The sequence below is a fragment of the Caenorhabditis elegans genome, chromosome II, assembly GCF_000002985.6.
Source record: "Caenorhabditis elegans chromosome II".
Lineage (NCBI taxonomy): Eukaryota > Metazoa > Nematoda > Chromadorea > Rhabditida > Rhabditidae > Caenorhabditis > Caenorhabditis elegans.
The window spans coordinates 4226926-4246053 of NC_003280.10; the positions used below are offsets into that span (position 1 = coordinate 4226926).

A 19128-nucleotide genomic window follows, 5' to 3' on the forward strand; every position below is an offset into this window, starting at 1 on the left:
TGTTATGTCCGATTTATCGAAATTCCATCAAAAAATTAAGAATTTAATGATTTATTCCTATCTCCTTTGCTCTTTCTGCCTTGACAAACGTGTTTCTTCATTTAATTTCCACTTTTTCAGGGTAATTCATCATGGACGATTCTTCAGAAGAAGCGAATCAGTTTGAGCCACCGCCAGCTATCCGAAAGTCCACCAGAGCAGTCAACAATCTGTCGCCTCATCAAAAAGAAGTCAGATGTCAATGCGGGACAAATAACACGGATAATCGGCTCATAAAGTGTGTAGAGTGCGAAAAGTGGCAGCACGCTATCTGTATGAGTGTCATGCCGTTGGATATCATAATGACCTACAAATGCGAGATGTGTGAGCCAAGATTGCTGATGGTCTCCAGATCCCAGGCGAGAGCATACCAAGGAGTTGAGCCCGAGCCCAGGGAAGTCCGGAAGAAAGGAAGAAACCAATCGGTGAATTTGGAGGAGTTCCTCGAGTTCTTGTCGGAAGCATCCGAAAATATCAGTCGTCCACTTGCGCTGACTACACTGTTCGAAGACTACAAAGAACACATCAATTATCCGCAATCAGTGAGAATTCTCCGCAAGCAGCTCGAATCAAATCTCTTGGAGACAATCTCAATGTCACCCAATTACTATGCCGATCGAAAAGCGCAAATGCTCTTCGCGATGGGGTTACGCGTCAAGGGCGAGTTCTTGGAAAGGTTTGTAGAGAAACCAGCTTGGGCAAAGTTATTAATGATTTCTATTTTTCAGGCTGGAGAGGAATGCAGTGGTGGAAGTGGACGGTTACCATCGAATCACTTTCTATAAGTCGAAGAATTTGGAGTTCAGAGGAAAACATCGCGTCGGCAGATTTCCACTTGTAAATCGTCGAAAATCTGCAGAAAGTACTTCACAACAGCACGGAAATTCGGGTGAAGAAGACGATGATGACATTTTCATAGATCTAGTTGTTCCAGTTACAGGCAATTCAAGATGGAATCAGTTTCCTGTGAAGCAGGAGATTCCCGATGAGCAGAGTTTTGGTTCAGCAAGTACTTTGCCGAACGCCGAGATTGAGCCAAATCTTCAATACTCATTGAGCGATACCATGACGACTGGTTCCGCGAGCACTTGGAACATGGCAGCCACTCCACCAAGCGAAATGCGAGGAATCATGATGGAATCGATGAATGGTTTGCACGCTCTACAATCTGCGAGTTATCCGCCTTACCAAGAAATGCAGGAAATGCTATGCGTGCAGCACACCATGATGAAATCGATGCATGAAATAATCAAAACGCAATCCGACTTTTACAGAGAGATGTTTAAGACGAGGTTCGGCTGGAAAATCAACTTTATTTCACGTTTTTCTTACTTTCACACATTCTTTTTCGGCTATTTAGCATTTGAAATCGCTAATAGATCTTTTATGTAAGGTTTTAGGTGAAAATCGACATGTTTACTGTTTTTAAACATTGAACAAATGTTCATTTGAAAGTCTTTGAAATAAAAGATAAACTAACGATTTCAAAGTTAAAATTCAAAACCTAAATACTGGAAAACCAAAAAATATCTAAAGAGATCCTTTATTATTACATTAATAGTAGAAATTTTAGAGCGATCGCCGGCGCACCACCTGCCCCAGCAACCACCAGTCTCCGCGCCTTTCTGCATTTTCTCAAAGGCTATGTCGACTACCTGGAATCCGAGCAGCTGGTTGACTGCAGCCGCCTGACTCAACAGCACTTGGAGACTTGCCGAGCGGCTGACAAGCTGATTTCAATGGAAAAACTGCTAACGGGGCTTGCCGTCGCAACAACCATCGCTGAAGCACATCTATCGGATGTTTCAGCCATCATCAACGGGGCTTCTGCCATGGAATTTTACAAATTCATCGAGATTTACGCAAGTAATCAGAGCAATTCGGCATTTTCGGGCCTTTGCACCGATCTGAAGCAAAAGATTCAGGCTCTTGTAAATATGGATAAGGTAAATAATATACAGACTAAATAAAATAAAACCAAAAAACGTTTTTCAGAAAATTCCATTCAAAGAGTTGAGCCGTGCCTTCCGAACTGCAATCTCCCTGGTTTCTCAATGAGAAAATATTTGTTTTTAATTGTTTCTTTTTAATTATCCACATGTTCTATTGATTCCCCCGTGTTTATTTTAATTATCTGCACTTTTAATTTTATCTCTAAGTATTATTTTTTGTCGATAAATACCGTTGATGTTTAATTATTTTAATATTATGTTTTCTTTGTATTCAAATTCAGAAATTGTTTGATCATTTCTCTATATCTTCTTCTTTTTTTCAACGTTTTAATAGCTAAAAATTAACAAAATTTATTGGTGATGATTAATAACCTTTTCGCGTCGAGACCCAAGCCTTAATACCAGCCATGCGCCTTTAAACAAGTTACGGTGCCTCCACTCTAAGGAATTTAAATTTTAGTTCCCAAAATTGGTTTTTAAGTTTTTTGCCTGTGTTGTTTAGCTTTCAAACATTTTTTACTGAAAAATTGAATTAATTTCGTTGAAAAATGAGAAAAATAGGTTTCTACGCTATATTGTCATTTTTTCAATTTCTCTTCGTGATTTTCCATTTTATTTCCACATTTTCAGCGCGATGGAACATGATTCTTCAGAAGATTCCGATCAGTTTGAGCCGCCGCGAGCACCTGTTTCGAGCATAAAGATCGAATGTCAATGCGGAACAAATAACACGAATAATCGTTTGATAAAGTGTGTCGGATGTGCGCAATGGCAGCACGCTGTCTGTATGGGAGTCAGGCCGACGGACTGTGTCACGGCCTACAAGTGCGAGGACTGTGAACCGAGATTGCTGATAGTCACCATCGCCGAGGCGGAATCATTCCAAGGAGTTAAGCCGCCAGAGCCCACACCAGCTCCAAAGATAGAAAGGAAGACAACAAAAGTGCTCTATATTCAACGCTTCCTCGATTTTCTGTCGGACAAGTCAGAAAACATCAAAAGTCCACTGCCACTGACCAAATTCTTCCAAGACTACAAAACGAAGAGCAACTGTTCACAATCTCTGGCTACCGCCAAGAAGAAGCTCTTGGCAAATCTTTTCGAGCACATCGTCATGTCAGCCAAGTACAATGATGATCGAAAGGCCGAAATGCTCTTCGCAATTGGATTGCGCGTTGAGGACGAATTTTTGGAAAGGTTTGTAGAGTAACAGGGTTTTAATTTAATTTTTTTTAATTTTTCAGGCTCAGAGGGCGAGCGACAGTGGAAGTGGACGATTGTCAACGAATCACGTTCTATAAGTCGAAGACCTCCACATCTTCTCCGGAAACCGTCAGCGTCCGTAATTTTCTCCAATACATCGAGCCATATGTAGTCTGCATGGGCTCCGAGCAGTTGGCTGACTCCAGCCGCAAGATTCGAGAACAATTGGATGCCTGCCGAGTCACAAGCTCATTTCAAAGGAAAGATTTCAGTTCGTGCTCGCCGCCACAACAGCCATAGCTGAAGCACATTTGTCGGATGCTTCAGTCATCGACGGAATTTCAGCCATCGAATTCTTCAAATATATCGAGAATTACGCAAAGGATAAGGCACTTTTGAGCCTTTGTGACGATTTACAGCAAAAGATTCAGGGACTGGAAGCTATGGATAAGGTAAATAATATTCAGCTTAAAATAAATCCAAAAAATCTTAATTTTTTTTCAGAAAATCCAATACAACGTGTTGAGCCGTGTCTTCCAAGCCACAATCTCCCTGGTTTGCCAATGATAATTTTTATTCTAAATTTACATGTTTTTTTTGTTCTTTCCCTTTAGCACTTTTCTGTTCTATTTATTCGCTCGTATTCCTTTCTTTTCTCTAATTTTCGTTGATAAATACCGTTCATTTTTAGACATTTTAAATTGTTTTCACTACTTTCAGATTGTTCGATCATTACTCTTTATTTGTTAATTTTCGGTTAGTTTCCGTGGGTTTCGGCGCGATTTTTTTTGCATTTTTCCGGTAAAAGCTGATTTAAAATATTTTTAACTGAAAAACTGCAATAAAACGACAAAATTCGCTTAACAATGAAGAATTTTATTGAAAAACTTTACAAAATTGAAGAAATACCATTTTGCGCGCCGAGACCCATCTGAATATACCTGTGCGCCTTTAAGTACTACAGTACTCCACTCCAGTTTTTTTCAGGTTTTTGGAAAAATTTCTCCGGTTTTTCTCTAATAAATAATGTAAAACACCGTTTATCAATTAAAAAGTTATAAATTCATGTGAAGTTATCGATTTTTTGGCGAAAAATCGATACTTCCACTTAAATTTATATTATTTTTTAGCGGAAAACCGTCCAAAAACTAACAAAATGTGGAGAAATGTCAAAAAATGGCAATTTAATGGCGCGGAAATTCAAAAACCAACAATTTTTCTCAAAAATGTTCGTTTTTCCTCTCAAAAAAACATTTAAATTTCAGATGAAACGCACCAGAGCGCCAAAAGAACAAAATCCATCAGAAATCAAAAAAATCCGTCGAAAATCGGAAACGGATAATGAAAATGTCGCAGGCAACCGAGAAAATCTTCCCAAAAATCCGATCCTCACAAGTTCTGGAGCACAGCGTTAGTGTGAATTTCCAGATTTTATTGAAATTTAACATATTTTCAGTCAAAATTATTGCGAAACTTGGCGAAGGAGTTTTTGGAGCTGTTTATAAGGTCGTAGATCATTCTGTAAGTGATCAAATTTATGGAAAAGCGGCGGCCGTGTGTGGATTTACGCAGCTCGTGTACTCCCCGAGAATTTTTTTTTGATTGAACACCTGGAAATTATGGTTTTGAGTGGTTTTCCGAGTGAAAATACATGGATTTTTGCATAAAATAATACCAAAATTTGGAAATTTTGTTAAAATTACTCCAATTTTTTTCCCCCTTTTCCGTATATTTTTGTGGAAAAAAAAACAAAAAAATTCCCTGATTTTTTTATTTCAGCTTGAAATCGCGCGCCGCATTGTGTCGATTTACGATATTTTTCCATCGACTTTATTGTCAATTTAAGCTGAAATATAAATAAAATCAGTATAAAATTAGATATTCAGAACCAGGGAGAAATTTGGAGTAATTTAAATAATTTAATAATTTTTCGATTTTTTATGTAAAAATCGATAAATTTTCAGTTTCAAAACTGCTTAAAACGATAATTTTCAGGTGTTAATTAACATGTTAATTAAATCAAAAAATCATAAGAAAAATTAAATAAAAAACTTCAATTTCAATTATTTTCCAGAATAAAAAATATGCTGTGAAGCTATTCAAAGAAGAGCACAGTGAAGTTGGCGAACAATCGTGGGCTCGAGAAACTGCGGTAATATTTTCTAATTTTTCGAAGAAAAAAAATCAATAATTGTGGTTTTTTTACAGATTATGAAAGCAGTAACTGCTATCAATAGTGCAAATTTAATACGAATGGAGGATAGCTGGAGAATAAATGAATCGGTTCCAAACGGATTTCTTAAAATAGCGATTAGTTTTGAGTTAAAAGGACGGTCAGTGTTCGAAGTGATGGATTCCACGAAAGGAAAAATGCCGGCGGGAAGCGAAATTTCATTTGAAATTAACGCGATTCGAGTTATGGGAAAACAGTTGCTGGAGGCGATGGAGAAGCTGGAATCTGTGAAAATTGTGCACTTGGACCTGAAGGTTCATTTTTTTTATAAAATTCTGGAAAGTTAAAAAAAAGGCCCATTTAGCCTTTTCTGGCAATATTCAAAGGAGCGCAAAATTCCGAGAATGCGTATTGCGCGACATATTTTACGCGCAAAATATCTCGTAGCGCAAAAAAAAACTACAGTAACCTTTTATATGACTAATGTAGCGCTGGTGTCGATTTACGGACTCCATTTACGATATTCCCGTAAATCGACACAAGCGCTACAGTAGTCATTCAAATAGTTACTGTAGTTTTCGCTACGAGATATTTTTTGCGTCAAATATGTTGTGCAATACGCAAATTTTCAGACAGTTTTCCCCGCAAAAAATATAAATTTATGTGAAATTATCGATTTTTAGGCTAATTTTGAAGTTGTTAGCGATTTTTTCGAGTTTAGAAATTCGCTTAAAAGCCGAAATTTTCCAAAAAATCTATTGATCCACAGATATTTTGGTTTTTTTTAAAGCGGAAAACTGTCTGAAAAAATTTCAAAAAAAAATCATATAAAAAAACTTAGAAACCTTCAAAAAAATCTCTCAGTTTTAAAATTTTCAAAACTTCTCTATTTTTTCAGCCCGAAAACATTTGCTTCTCCTCGTCCTGTACCTTCAAGACTACTGTAACTGGAAATGTGTGCTTTATTCAGCCATCGATATTCCACGTGTGTGTGGTGGATTTCGGAAATGCTCGGACGATTCGTCAGGATAAGCCGCCAAAATATGCACTTGTCCAGACTCAAAACTACAGAGCACCTGAAATCTTCTTGGGACTTCCGTTTTCAGTGAAATCGGATATCTGGTCGTTTGGTTGTATTCTTAGTGAGCTCTACACTGGCGACCTGCTCTTTTACGGAAATTCGAAAAGTGACACGGAAGAGCTTCAATTCGAATTAATGCAGATGATTGTTCAACAACCTCCGTCGTGTGCCATGTTGAGAGAAGCCGAAAAAATCAAGTAAATATATATATATTGTTAATACGGAGAATTTTGCGTCAAAACTACGGTTTTGGGTCTCGACACGACAAATTTTTGTTTCATGCGAATAGGTGTACCTTTAAAGAGTACTGTAGCTTCAAACTTTTTTATTGCGGAGTTTTAATCGATTTTTCATAGTCTTTTTCAAGGAAAAACCTGAAAAATACGAAAAATCAATTAAAATTCCGCAGCACCGAAAGTTCAAAGCTACAGTACTCTTTAAAGGCGCATACCTCTTCGCATTTAACAGAATTTTGTCGTGTCGAGACTTCGAAATTCGAAAAAAAATCAATTTTCAGAAGCACAAAAATTCGGATTGAAAACGGCAATGTGTACATGAAGCGGAAATCGAAATCATCGTTTGAGCCGCCAAAGCCGCTTCATGTAAGCAAATCTACACGTGGTGTCAAGCAGTCTCATTGTGGTTTGATCTACAATAAATGCGGGAACTTTTCCCCCAGGAAAATATGACGTCACCACACTTTCAAACATGTGAAATCAGTTGAAAAGCCTGCGTCTTTTCTCCCGCATTTTTCGGAGATCAAACCAGAAATGGGACACTTGAATCTTTACTTAAATCATTTAAAAAAATCCGTCAATTTTCAGAAGCAACGACGTCCAAAGGATTTAGAAGCGATTCCACTATTCGACCTTCTTGAATGTATTCTCATCGTCGACCCGTCAAGGCGCCCATCATTACGTGACATTTCTTCGAGAACATTTTTCAAATAATTTTTATCGATTTTTTTTTTAATGTTCCTTCGTATTCATCCGTATTCACATTACCCTTCTGAACTTCCTACGGTTTTTTCCCAGTTAGAAATTCCTTTTTCCACGGGAATTTCTACTGCTTTATCCCTCTTTTTCTCGTATTCTCTGCAATTTCCATTATGTTTTTTTGTTATTTTTACGGTGGTTTTTTTTTGTTTCTCCCGTATTTCCTGCAAACATCATTTTTCTGTTTTTTTTTTCGTCTTTTTTATTAGCACGAGCTGTCAAATAATATTAATAAATTTTTTTTTCGCTTTTTGAATTATCCTTTTTCTTACAATTAGTTTTCCCTCCTTCAATCCAGCTTTCGCGAGAGCAGTTTCGTGAAATCTCGAAAAAAATCGATTTTTAAAAAGTCGCTTCGAGACCAGCCTAGACTAGTTACAGCTGCTTGTTGGGAATAATGAGAATTCGAAGTTACAGTAATCTTCCAAGGCGTGCGCACATTTTCTAAACAGTTGTCGTCTCGAGACCGGGCACCTTATTTTTGGCGCGAATTTCAGCGTCTGAAAATACTAGAAATGGTATCAGATTAAGAAAAAAAATATTAAATTTATTTAACAGAAGAGCAATTTTATTCGAAAAACCTAGAAATAATTGATAAACAAGTCAAGTAAAGTCTTTTCTTCTTCGCGAAGCCATATCCACAATTGAAAATCGTCTCCCTTTTCCTTAACATCAGCAGAAATGACCATATCATCGTTGAACCAGAATGCGATTTCATTTGGAAATTCATCGCATCTGGTATACCCATCTTCAAATGGGTCAAAATTTTCATCTTCTTCTTCTTCATAAATCGCAGGATCTTTTTCTTCTGCCAGTAGAGTGAATGCTTCGAATAATTCACTAACCAAATCGACATCCTCAGTTATGAAGCAACGGCCTGTGTATTCCCGGTCTTGTTGGAGCAAAGCGTCAATCAAATTGAGAAAATCGAAAACTTCAGCATCATTGTCAAGACCAGCTCTGATCAATTCGGCAGGTAGAGTTCCTTCCGATGGCGTGGAACAGTTCTGGAGGAACACACGGAATAGTCAATCCTTCAGCAGTTCTCAAGATTTTTTGATCCAGCAAACTCATATAGTAACGAGCGGAGATATGAACTACTTTCAATGGCAAGCTCTTCGGATCGATAAATCGTTCGATTAGGGGGTTATCCGATGACCGAGTCATGAAATGTTGAACTTTGAACTTCTTGAAGGATTCTGGCAGCTCAAGAATCCGACCATCATCTGGAAAATCCAACCACTGAACATTGATCTGCGGACCTCGTCCTTTGAGTTGCTTGATCGCAAGAGTGTGTGGGGCTTCGAACTGAAAATTTATTCATTGAAATAACTGTTTTCTAGAATGACAAAAATGCTTACCTTGTTCTTGGCACCAAGTTTATATTTCACTCCATTGAAAGAGATTGTCCTACGATTGAAAATCAGCTTCTTTATAACTAGTGGTTGTGATTTTTCGACCTTTACAAGTGATGAGCATTGTGCGACAAGTTGGAATCTGAAAATTACGTGTTGCTTTGGTTACTAAAACTGTTTGTGTTATTTACCTTTTATTCGCCTCCAAGTGTTTGATAATGCATTGCATGGATGGATAGGTGATGGGATTTGAGTTCATCTTAGCAGAAATCTGAATTTATTAATGTAATTGGTAATTTCTTAAAATTTCGCAAGAAAAATATGAAAAAATACAGTTAAAACTCGAAAAAAAAAACAAAAATTGAAATAAAACTACGGTTGAACCCATCGCGGCGAGACCCATGCAGCAAGATGTCTGCGTGTCCCTTCAAATTTACAGTAAACTCGGCGTGCATTTTTTCAGCATTTCTCATTTCCGGCATTTTATATTATAATTTTATTCTTGAATATTTTACAATGTCGTGCGTCAATAATTCACTGCTTAAAGCTGCGATTTTGATGGTTTTCGTTGTGAAACCTCGGCAGTTTTTGTGCATGCGCCTTTAATTCGAATACGGTACCCATTTTACTTCGAAATTTGAGATTAATCGATATTTTTACGTGTTTCTTCGTTTTTCCAGGAGCAAAGAAAATATTGTGCATGAGCGACCCATAAACCGCCAAGGTTCGTGAATCCTGTGCGACGCCAACTTAAATTAGTTAAAGTATACTATTAATAATACAGAAATAACGATTTATTCGAAAAACCTAGAAATATTTGATCAACAGTTCAAGTAAACATTTTTCAGCTTTGAAAGCGATATCCACACGTTAAATTTGTTTTCCGTTTTCTTAGCATCAGCATGAATGACCATATAATCGTTGAACCAGAATCCGATTTCATTTGGAAATTCATCGCATTTGGTATACTCAGCTCTATATCTTCTAAAACATTCATCTTCTCCCTCTTCATATTCAGAAATCGCACGATCTTTTCCTTCTGCCAAAAGAGTGAATGCTTTGAATAAATTCGCGATCAAATCGGCATCCTCAGTGATGAAACTACGGTCTGCTCCATTTCCACGGTCTGGTTGGAGCAAAGCGTCAATCAAATTGAGAAAATCAAAAACTTCAACACCTTCGATATTAGCTACAATCAATTCGGTAGATAGTGTTCCGATGCCATGGAAGAGTTCACGAGGAACAATATGAGGCATCAATCCTTCAGAAGTTCTTAAGATTTCGTGTCGATCAATCACATCCAGCAAATTCAGCGAGTAACGATCAGAGAGAACAATGACTTTCAATGGCATGCTCTTTAGATCGATAAATCGATCGATGAGCGGATTATCTGACGACCAGTCCATGAAATTTCGAACCTTGAACTTCTTAAATGACTGGGGCAGCTCAAGAATACGACCATCATCTGGAAAATCCAACCAATAAACATTGATCTGCGGACCTCGTCCTTTGAGTTGCTTGATCGCAAGAGTGTGTGGGGCTTCGAACTGAAAATTTATTCATTGAAATAACTGTTTTCTAGAATGGCAAAAACGTTGATTTTAATTCAATAAAAAGCGAAAAATTATCAATTTTAGATTAAAGATAGCGAGAAATTATTGATTTTAGAAAAAAAAAAACTGAAATTTTTCGTTTTTATTTTTAAAACAATTTAGAAAATAATTGGAAACCCGAAACCCTCGTCTAGAATGGCAAAAACTCTTACCTTGTTCTTGGCACCAAGTTTGTACTCCACTCCATTGACAGAGATTGTCCTACGTTTGAAACTCAGCTCCTTGATAATTAGTGGTTGTGATTTTTCGATCTTCACAAGAGATGGGCATTGTGCGACAAGTTGGAATCTGAAAATTACGAGTTGAGGTGGTTACTAAAACTGTTTGTCTCACCTTTTATTCGCCTCCAAGTGTTTGATAATGCATTGCATGGATGGATAGGTGATGGGATTTGAGTTCATGTTAGCAGAAATCTGAATTTTTTAATGTAATTGGTGATTTTTTTTAATTTCGCAAGAAAAATATGAAAAAAATACAGTTAAAATTCGAAACAAAAACAAAAATTGAAATAAACTACGGTTGAACACATCGCGGCGAGACCCATGCAGCAAGATGTCTGTGTGTCCCTTTAAATTTACAGTAATATCAGCGTGCATTTTTTCGGCATTTCTCATTTCCGGCAATCGGCGATTCAGGCAGTTTCTAGTTTTTAAATTGTGTATTTATAAATTTTGCTATTTATTCTTGCATTATTCTCGTTGAAAACCATCAAGTTACTGCAGGAAATGTATTTAAAATGCCTCGTGCGGCACACTTGCGAAAATGCGTGCGGCGCGTTGCAACTTAGCTCCGCCCACCCTTTGAGGTTTCTTGATGATTTTTTTTTTGAAAATATTGATTAAAAAAAATTTTTTTTTTAATTTCAGACCAACAAAAATGGACTTGAATGCTGCGGCCGCCGAAAAGGTAGTATTTACTTTATTTTTTAAATTTAAATTGAAATTTTCAGCCAGAGACGAGCTCCAATTGCAGAAATGACATCATTGCAATGCTCTCGGCTAGTGGATATCACCGAGCAAGAGTTTCATGTCTGAATGACTATGATAAAGTGAGATAAATTGAGAAAAATTTAAAAAAAAACAGACATATTAATTTCAGATTGTTGGCGGAATTGTCTGGGCAATCATGAGATGCGATGACGTCGATGTGGCTGTGGATCTACTTTACGAAGAGTCTGAAGATCAGAATATTAAATTAAGAACGTCAGTGCCCCCTGAAAAACTCGAAAAACAGCCAAATTTCGCTAAAAGCCTGATTTTTGCCAACTTTTCCTTGCCGAAGCAGCCGTAGACCTAAGATTTTGCGAAAATAAGGACGTAATTATAAAAAACACGGAAAAATTTGCGAAAATTCGGATTTTAGCTTTTTTTACTTAAAAATCTCTTTTAAAAAGTCAAATTTGAGCTAAAATCTCGAATTTTGTTGATTTTTTCGTGTTACAACAGTCAGAATTTGATTATTATTCAATTATTGGCTTATTTTACCAATTTTGTTATTTATCATACCAAAATGTACCTAAAACAACGAAAAATCGTATTATAAATTACAAAAATTATAAAAAATAAAAATAAAAAAATCAATTTTCGACCGCTTCGAACCGGAAAAACGGACGAAATTTGAGATTTCCGCTAAAATTGTTTTTTTTTTTTGAAAATCTCGTTATGAAATGCAATATCTACACATTTTTCGGGTATTTTGAGCAATTTCACTTCGCTTTGCTTCGAAAAATCCACAAAAGTCTGAAAAATACGAAAACAAAGAAAAAAAAAGTCCACTTCGCAACCAATCAGCGATTTTGAACTCCGCCCACTCCATTTGATTGGTTCAAAAGTGGGCGGAGCGAATCGCTGATTGGTCGTGGAGTTTTAGAGGGATTTTAGCCAAAAATCGGCAATTTTTCCCCTTTTTTTCTGGTTTTTCAGAATTTGAACCAGTTTTTTAATAAAAAAAATTATAAACTTTTTTTCAGGGAGCAATCTGAAAAGTTAATCGAAGCTCTGAAAGCTGTCCAATGCCCCCATGAAATTGCAACTCATCAAATCTCTGGACTCGACTTTTTGGCACTGAAAAACGTGATTCAATGGCTTCTTCGACATGTTTTAGCACAAGAATCCAAAGGAAATAAGTTTAAACATTTTACGGAATGGTTTTCGATGCACCATGAGCACAGGGATGAAGCTTTGAAAGATTTTCGGCATCATTTACGTCGTGGAGTCACTACTACTCGATATATGAAACGATTTGATAATTCGGCAATGTTTAATCTTTCAATGGATGCGAAATGCACGTTGGCTGAATATGTTGTGTATTCGAGAACTGGCGATCGTCTAGTTGGCTTTACGGATGAGACGGAGGAAACGGACAATTTGAAAGTATGGAAATCGACGATTTTGTCGGAAAAAAAATTGGAAAAAATTCGATTTTTCAATTTTTTAAACAGAAAATTTGAAAATGTTGGATTTTTTTGGTTTTTCTGAAAAAAAAAGTCGAAAAAAATTGAAAAATTTCGATTTTTTAATGTTTTTTTTTCAGTAAAAATCGGAAAATATTCGGTTTTTTTCAAAAAAAATGAGAAAAATTACCGATTTTTTTGGTTTTTCAGGGAAAATCGAAAATTGCCGATTTTTTCCTTTTTTATTTGGAAAAAAAATTTTTTTTAATATTTTGTTCAGTTGAAATCGGAAAATTTTCGAAAATCAAACAAATATTGATTTTTCAGAGAAAATGTTGAAAAAAAAAACAATTTTATTGAAGAAAAAAGAATAAAAACCGATTTTTTAATAGGTTCTTCAGAAAAAATCGAAAATTTTCTGGTTTTTTCATAGAAAATCGAGAAAAAAATCGAATTTTTTGCTTAAACAAAGGAAAAACATTTTTATGAAATTTTCAGGGTATTTTCAAAAAAACCGATTTTTTTATACTTTGAATATCAAAAAAAAATGCACAAAAAAACTAGAAAAAACTAAAAATTTACAAAAAAATATGAATATTTCTGGAAAAAATGGAGAAATTATAAAAATTTTAAATTTTCCAAAAATCTGAAAATAAAAAGTCGATAAACGGAAATTTAAAATTGTCGATTTTCAGATTTTTAATTTTTTCAACAAAAAAAATTAGATTTTTCAATAATTTCGATATCTTCTCAACTTTTACAAGAATTTTTTTGAAATCTAAACTTCCAGGAAGCTTCAACAAAAAAGCACGTGCCAACAACTACAGTTCGAAAAATGATGGATGAAGCCGTCGTGGAAACATTTAAAAACGACACGGAATCCATAAAAACGTCTCGTGAAGGAATGTGCAAAGAAGTCGATGAGTTGAACATTCCACAACGACTTGAAGCTCTCGAGAGCCTTGTAATAGATGAAGCTGAGCTATTCCAGCAAGTTAAGGATACTCACAAGCAGCTCAGTGATCGATATAATACGATTAAGAATCGAGTCGTCAGCAATGATCAGATGTTCACGTTTTATAAGTGAGCAGGATTTGGAAAATTCGGAAAACTCGTGGAAATCTTGGAAAAATTGCAAATTAAAGCTAAAAATCAATTATTATTGGAAATTTATTCAAGAAATTCCAATTTTACAAAAAAAAAACGCGATAATTTTCGCACAAAAACGGCTTTTTTTAATTTGGAAAAATCTCAGCAATTTTGACGGAAAATTTTAATTTACGAGCTTCTATGCACTATTTTGACTTGAAAATTGAAAAAAAAAACTGTTTGTGTCGATTTACGTCGCTTGTGTATTCCACGAGGAGAAGTTTTCAATTATTTTGGACAGTTTTTGGCTAAAATACTTCATTTTGGTTCATTTTTGCCACTTTTTTTCCCTCGAATCGCCTTTGTTTCTAGTGTTTTATGAGAAAAACGACCTATTTATTGCAGTTTCCAGTGGTTTTCTGCAGTAAATTCATCGATTTTCATATAAAAGACTAGAAAAAAGGTGATTCGAGGAAAAAAGAATTGGCAAAAATGGCCAAAATCAAGAATTTCAGCCAAAAACCGTTCAAAATAATTGCAAGCTTCTCCTCGTGGAATACACGAGCTGCGTAAATCGACACAAGGCCGTGTTTCTTTTTTTAGGTGAAAATAAAGCAAATGAGCTCGTAAATTTAATTTTTTTCGATAAAAATTCCTGAAATTTTGCCAAAATTTTTTGAAAATCTCGAAATTTAACCAAATTTTTTCAGATTCAGAAAAAAATTTTAAAATTTTAATTTTTCATTTAAAACTCTCGAAAATTCCAATAATTCTGAAAAATCACGAAATTTGCACAAAAAATTCAAATTTTCATCAGTAACATCAGTGTGTCGGTTTACGCAGCTCGTGTACTCCCCGAGGAGAATTTTTCCATAATTTTTGGCTAAAACTCTTGGTTTAAAAGGTTTAAATACAAAAAATCCGTCAAAAATTGAAAATTTCTCTTCAAAAATCAGAAAATTTCTCCTCCGGGAGTACACGAGCTGCGTAAATCGACACAAGGCTGTTTTTTCAATTTTCAAGTGAAAATAGAGCAAAGTGGCTCGTAAATTCAATATTTTCTATTAAAAAATCTGAAATGTTGACCAAATTTTAAATTTTTTCTGAAAATCTCACCATTTTGCACATAAAAATTCAAATTTCGAGCAGTTACATCTATGTGTCGATTTACGGAGCTCGTGTACTCCCAGAGGACAAGTTCAAAATAATTAAAAACTTCTCCTCGTGGAGTACACGAGCTGCGTAAATCGACAAAAATGAAAAAAAATTCGTGCAATTTTGTAAAAAAATTTTTTAAACGCTAAAATTTTCCACAAAAATTCCAAATTTTCAGCAGCAACAGTGATCTGGATCAATTGGCTGAAATCGTCAAATTTTTCGAAGTAACCCAGGCTCGGGCCGATGAGCTGAGAGCCTGTGCAGAGTGTGACGTCAGAATGGCTCAAAATCACGAGAATTTGCTCCGCCAAAACCGGGATAAAAACGGAAAAATGCAGAAATATTGTGTAAAACAACGAGAAATTGTGGACGATTGGGCTGAGAGGATGAAGATGGTTTACGTGACATGTCGGGATGTTGTTGCACTTCAATTTCGTCTTGATCGATATTTAAAAACTCTAATTTCACATTATCGAAAGAGGCATATGGAGAAGCTTTTGGAGTCGAGTGAGCTCACACAGGAAGCGAAAACTAATGTTATTGATCATAATGTTACTATTGATATTCTAACGTTTTCCGCTAAAATTAAAGGATTTATGGATGAAGTTGAGAAGAGTTTGGTTGTTGAGTAAGTTTTGTGCAAAAAGAATTTCAGGCTTTGAAAAATTGAGAAATTTTTGGAAATTATGAAAAATTCGATTTAAAAAAAATTAATTTTGGCCTAAAATCGATAAAAAATGTAGTGTTTTGAGCGAAAAAAAATCAGAGCTCTGTGTGTCGATTTACGAAGATTTCAGACCAATTTTTCTTCAAGATGTGGGCGAAAACTGAACTTTTTTGAAAAATTGCAAATAAAATCGAAACAATTAAAAAAAAGGCATTTATCAACAAAAAAAAATCAAATTCTGTGAGAAGATAAGGAAAAAAAATTAAAAAATGCGAAAGTTGCTAATTTTTCTTCATTTTTTCCAGAAAAATCGAACAACAAAAATTTTCGTTTGAAAAAAAAAGTGAAAAAAAAAGTTTTAAATTTGGTAAATTACCGGAAATTAGTTTTTTATCAGCAAAAACGACGAAAATTTTCGATAAAAATCAATTTTCCAATTTCAAAAATGGAAAAGTCCGAAAAATTCAAAAATGGGATTTCTGAAGTTTTTCAGTTTTATATTTAAAAAATTGCAAACTTTTCCTCTGGGAAAACAAAAATGAAAAATTTTATATATATTTTTCGAAATTTTTGTAATTAAAAAAATGAAATTGACCTCAAATTGTGCACAAATTTGATATTTTCACAAGATTTAAAAAAATCGTAGAAAAAATTCAAAAAAATTTTCCAAATTTCCAGACCAGCTTCCCAAGAATACCGTGACGCTTTTGTGTCCTATATGAATGATGTGAGAACTCAACTTGGCGAATATCACTGGAAAGCTAAACTGACTCAAGACAAGACTCTCGCTGAAAAGGATACACTGGCGGCGTTAAGGACAAGAATTCGACAGAAAGAACGAGAAGTTTCGAATACTTCTGATGAAATGAAGAGGGTACATATTTTGTGCTGGAAAATAAGAAAAATTGGATTTTATCGATTTTTTACTCTGAACCGCAATTATTTTTGGAAATCCTATAAAATGTCATAATACACTATGTTTTTTCCAACATTTTTCATTGAAAATTAGTGTAAAAATATAGAAAATTACATGGTTTATCTGAAAATAACTATTGACACATGTGAAAAAGTGCTTAAAAATGACCTGAAAATTGCCAAAAGCTCGATAATTCGGCAATTGGCAATTTTCAAGCCATTTTTGAGCACTTTCTGAAATTTTTATAGTTATTTTCAGATAAATCCAGCGATTTTCTATATTTTGACACGAATTTTCATTGAAAAATGTTGGAAAAAACATGGTGCAATATGACATTTTGTAAAATTGCCGCCCGCAAAATATCGTATTGCACCATGTTTTTCCAGCATTTTTTATTGAAAATTAGTGTTAAAATATAAAAAATTACTTGATTTATCTGAAAATAAAAGTTATTTCAGCTGAAAAATTCGAGAAAGTGCTCAAAAATGGCCTGAAACTTGGCAAAGCTCCATAATTCGGCCAATTTAATTTTTAGAGCACTTTCTCCAATTTTTCCGCTAAAATAATTGTAATTTTCAAATAAATCAAGCGATTTTCTAGATTTTAACACTAATTTTCAATGAAAAATTTTGTAAAACATGGTGCAATACGACCATTGAGTAAAATTGCAGCCCACGTCTTTTTTATTCTTGATTTTTTTGAGATTTTAGAATTTTTGGAACATGCGTGGGCGGCAATTTTTCAAAATGGCCGATTGCACCATGTTTTTTCCAACATTTTTTATTGAAAATTAGTGTCAAAATATAGAAAATCTCCTGATTTATCGGAAAATAACAGTTATTTCAGCTGAAACATTTTGAAAAAGTGCTCAAAAATTGCCTGAAATTGCCTTTTTATAGACTACTTGGCAATTTGATCGAAATTTTTTTTTTTGAAATAAATTCTAAAAACAATTCCAGTAAATTCTCCAAATCCCCTAAAATCTCAAAAAAAAAATTCCAGATGCTCAAAATCTACGAATCCCTGAAGGAAGTTGACAGTCTGCTGGCACAACGTGAGGAGATTTCACCCGCATTCCAGTACGCTCTGGACAGCAGAGAAGCCGAAGAGGAGGACGAAGAAGCCGAAGAATCTTAAAATAATTTTTATTCAATTTTTAAACTTTTCAATTTGATCCCGCCGCCTTATAGATTCACTTTTATTTCCCAAATCTTGTTGTTGTTTTTTTTTAATTTAAAATGCTTCATTTTCCAGTAAATTCGTGCAAAATTCAAGAATCTTGACAAAATGACGTCATCATCACTCAACACGCCACTTTTCACACTAATTTCTTTGACTTCGGGAAACACCTGGAGAGCACAAAACTTGCTCTCTCTTTTTCTCTCGATCTATTAATATTCGAGGGCAGCTAGCTGAGATTTTTCCAATTTTTTATATTTGATACGAACTTTTTTATTCGAAAATTCGCTAAAATTGCCATTGTGGGTCTCGCCACGAGCGAAAATTTTCAGGTACAGTACTCTTAAAAAGAAATCTCTGGGGTACGGTAGCTGAGAAGTTTCTTCAGAAATCCCCCAAAATTACAATTTTGGGTCCCGCCACGAGTGAAACTTTTCAACTACAGTACCCCAGAGAGTACCCCCCCCCCCTCTGTAGCTGAAAAGTTTTCTCAGTTTTTTTTCAAAGATTTTTAAAACTAATTTTTGTGAAACATTTTCAACAAAAAACATTTAAGAATCCGAAAAAAGAGTTTTAAAAATTTAAAAGTACATCTCAGAGGGTACTGTACCTGGAAAGTTTTGTTCGTGCCAGGACCCAAAGCCAGTTTTTTTGCGCTCTACTGCGAAAATTTCAAAATTATTGTGAAATTTGTTTCGAAATCGGAAAGTTTTCAAAACAAAAAACTGGATTTTCAAAAAATTCGTCGAAAAATGGGCCCTGGTACGAGCGAAACTTTTCAGTTACAGTACCCCTGAGATTTTATTTTTTTTTTCGAATTTTTTCTACTTTTTCACTGATTAATCACAACAATAAATAAATTTGAATCACAAAAAAAAAGGGAAAATACTAGAATAATTGAGCAAAATGGGTACGGTAGCTGAACAATTTCGCTCGTGGCAGGACCCAAAAAGACCGAATTTTCTCTTTTTATGGCGAAATTCTTCTCTCCCCCTCTCTAATACTAAAGATACAGCACACACACGTACTTAATTGCGGTTATTTGGTGCTCTGGAAAATTGTTAGGTGGCTCATATAATTATAGCCAACCCCCTTCCCCACCCGCTCTTCGTCTCTCAAAACCCTCTGTTTTAGATGAATTTTAAGCTATGAGTTATGCCGTTTTTTGTTGCGTTTTCTTGTAATTTTGGGTCTCACAGCGAAAAAAAAGTGCTCTATTGAGAAAATTGCGAAATTTACTAAAAAAAAAAGTAGAACTTTTCCACAAGAAAGCATTTTTTCGCAAAAAGTTTTAAAAAGTTCTCGAGGCCACTTGC

The 19128-nt window shown here is 35.0% G+C and overlaps 6 protein-coding genes across 9 annotated transcripts; 4 read left to right on the forward strand and 2 right to left on the reverse strand.

The window, feature by feature from the left end:
• The first annotated feature begins 120 nt into the window (after positions 1–120).
• Positions 121–2232, forward strand: C16A11.4 (SPK domain-containing protein). Of its 2 annotated transcripts, NM_001129114.3 has the most exons (5): positions 121–715; positions 768–928; positions 980–1331; positions 1613–1985; positions 2035–2232. In NM_001129114.3, the coding sequence occupies exons 1-5, from the start codon at positions 132–134 to the stop codon at positions 2095–2097; spliced, it is 1533 nt and encodes a 510-aa protein (NP_001122586.1). In that variant the 5' UTR covers positions 121–131; the 3' UTR covers positions 2098–2232. The 2 variants fall into 2 exon arrangements, with proteins under 2 accessions (NP_001122586.1, NP_494744.2); NM_062343.5 differs by having other exon boundaries at positions 768–1331.
• A 387-nt stretch (positions 2233–2619) lies between these two features.
• On the forward strand, positions 2620–3872 carry C16A11.3 (SPK domain-containing protein). Of its 2 annotated transcripts, NM_062344.5 has the most exons (4): positions 2620–3188; positions 3236–3329; positions 3467–3646; positions 3699–3872. In NM_062344.5, the coding sequence occupies exons 1-4, from the start codon at positions 2626–2628 to the stop codon at positions 3759–3761; spliced, it is 900 nt and encodes a 299-aa protein (NP_494745.3). In that variant the 5' UTR covers positions 2620–2625; the 3' UTR covers positions 3762–3872. The 2 variants fall into 2 exon arrangements, 1 of the variants encoding a protein (NP_494745.3); NR_131411.1 differs by having other exon boundaries at positions 2626–3188; positions 3236–3646; positions 3699–3761.
• A 587-nt stretch (positions 3873–4459) lies between these two features.
• On the forward strand, positions 4460–7695 carry C16A11.10 (Protein kinase domain-containing protein; the record flags this gene model as incomplete). Its single annotated transcript, NM_001267158.2, has 7 exons — positions 4460–4604; positions 4651–4715; positions 5269–5346; positions 5403–5681; positions 6266–6645; positions 6966–7050; positions 7273–7695. The coding sequence occupies 7 exons, from the start codon at positions 4460–4462 to the stop codon at positions 7396–7398; spliced, it is 1158 nt and encodes a 385-aa protein (NP_001254087.1). The 3' UTR covers positions 7399–7695.
• A 282-nt stretch (positions 7696–7977) lies between these two features.
• Positions 7978–9071, reverse strand: fbxc-43 (F-box C protein). The gene is made up of 3 exons (NM_001377780.1): positions 8990–9071; positions 8805–8940; positions 7978–8751 (listed from the first exon to the last, which is right to left on the reverse strand). The coding sequence occupies exons 1-3, from the start codon at positions 9055–9057 to the stop codon at positions 8392–8394; spliced, it is 564 nt and encodes a 187-aa protein (NP_001364688.1). The 5' UTR covers positions 9058–9071; the 3' UTR covers positions 7978–8391.
• Positions 9072–9578: 507 nt separating this feature from the next.
• Positions 9579–10826, reverse strand: fbxc-44 (F-box domain-containing protein). The gene is made up of 3 exons (NM_062345.5): positions 10745–10826; positions 10564–10699; positions 9579–10345 (listed from the first exon to the last, which is right to left on the reverse strand). Exons 1-3 carry the CDS (start codon positions 10810–10812, stop codon positions 9620–9622), a joined length of 930 nt encoding a protein of 309 aa, NP_494746.3. The 5' UTR covers positions 10813–10826; the 3' UTR covers positions 9579–9619.
• Positions 10827–11277: 451 nt separating this feature from the next.
• C16A11.2 lies at positions 11278–17905 on the forward strand (the record flags this gene model as incomplete). 2 transcript variants are annotated; one of them, NM_001026788.8, is made up of 8 exons in its annotated part: positions 11278–11317; positions 11361–11459; positions 11510–11613; positions 12381–12783; positions 13594–13886; positions 15226–15678; positions 16396–16591; positions 17636–17905. In NM_001026788.8, 8 exons carry the CDS (start codon positions 11288–11290, stop codon positions 17768–17770), a joined length of 1713 nt encoding a protein of 570 aa, NP_001021959.1. The 2 variants fall into 2 exon arrangements, with proteins under 2 accessions (NP_001021959.1, NP_001367390.1); NM_001381387.3 differs by lacking the exons at positions 11278–11317; positions 11361–11459; positions 11510–11613 and having other exon boundaries at positions 12565–12783; positions 17636–17770.
• Between the last annotated feature and the right edge of the window lie 1223 nt (positions 17906–19128).

What these genes read in the sequence shown, in the direction of transcription:
- fbxc-43 (NM_001377780.1), bottom strand. Translation starts at nt 9,057, where the DNA reads ATGAACTCAAATCCCATCACCTATCCATCCATGCAATGCATTATCAAA. An exon ending in CACTTGGAGGCGAATAAAAG is followed by an intron (nt 8,941 to 8,989) that starts GTAAATAACACA and finishes CGTAATTTTCAG; the next exon opens with ATTCCAACTTGTCGCACAAT. An exon ending in AACTTGGTGCCAAGAACAAG is followed by an intron (nt 8,752 to 8,804) that starts GTAAGCATTTTT and finishes ATAAATTTTCAG; the next exon opens with TTCGAAGCCCCACACACTCT.
- C16A11.4 (NM_062343.5), top strand. Translation starts at nt 132, where the DNA reads ATGGACGATTCTTCAGAAGAAGCGAATCAGTTTGAGCCACCGCCAGCT. An exon ending in AAGGGCGAGTTCTTGGAAAG is followed by an intron (nt 716 to 767) that starts GTTTGTAGAGAA and finishes TCTATTTTTCAG; the next exon opens with GCTGGAGAGGAATGCAGTGG. An exon ending in AGAGAGATGTTTAAGACGAG is followed by an intron (nt 1,332 to 1,612) that starts GTTCGGCTGGAA and finishes TAGAAATTTTAG; the next exon opens with AGCGATCGCCGGCGCACCAC.
- fbxc-44 (NM_062345.5), bottom strand. Translation starts at nt 10,812, where the DNA reads ATGAACTCAAATCCCATCACCTATCCATCCATGCAATGCATTATCAAA. An exon ending in CACTTGGAGGCGAATAAAAG is followed by an intron (nt 10,700 to 10,744) that starts GTGAGACAAACA and finishes CGTAATTTTCAG; the next exon opens with ATTCCAACTTGTCGCACAAT. An exon ending in AACTTGGTGCCAAGAACAAG is followed by an intron (nt 10,346 to 10,563) that starts GTAAGAGTTTTT and finishes ATAAATTTTCAG; the next exon opens with TTCGAAGCCCCACACACTCT.
- C16A11.3 (NM_062344.5), top strand. Translation starts at nt 2,626, where the DNA reads ATGGAACATGATTCTTCAGAAGATTCCGATCAGTTTGAGCCGCCGCGA. An exon ending in CTTCTCCGGAAACCGTCAGC is followed by an intron (nt 3,330 to 3,466) that starts GTCCGTAATTTT and finishes GAAAGATTTCAG; the next exon opens with TTCGTGCTCGCCGCCACAAC. An exon ending in GACTGGAAGCTATGGATAAG is followed by an intron (nt 3,647 to 3,698) that starts GTAAATAATATT and finishes ATTTTTTTTCAG; the next exon opens with AAAATCCAATACAACGTGTT.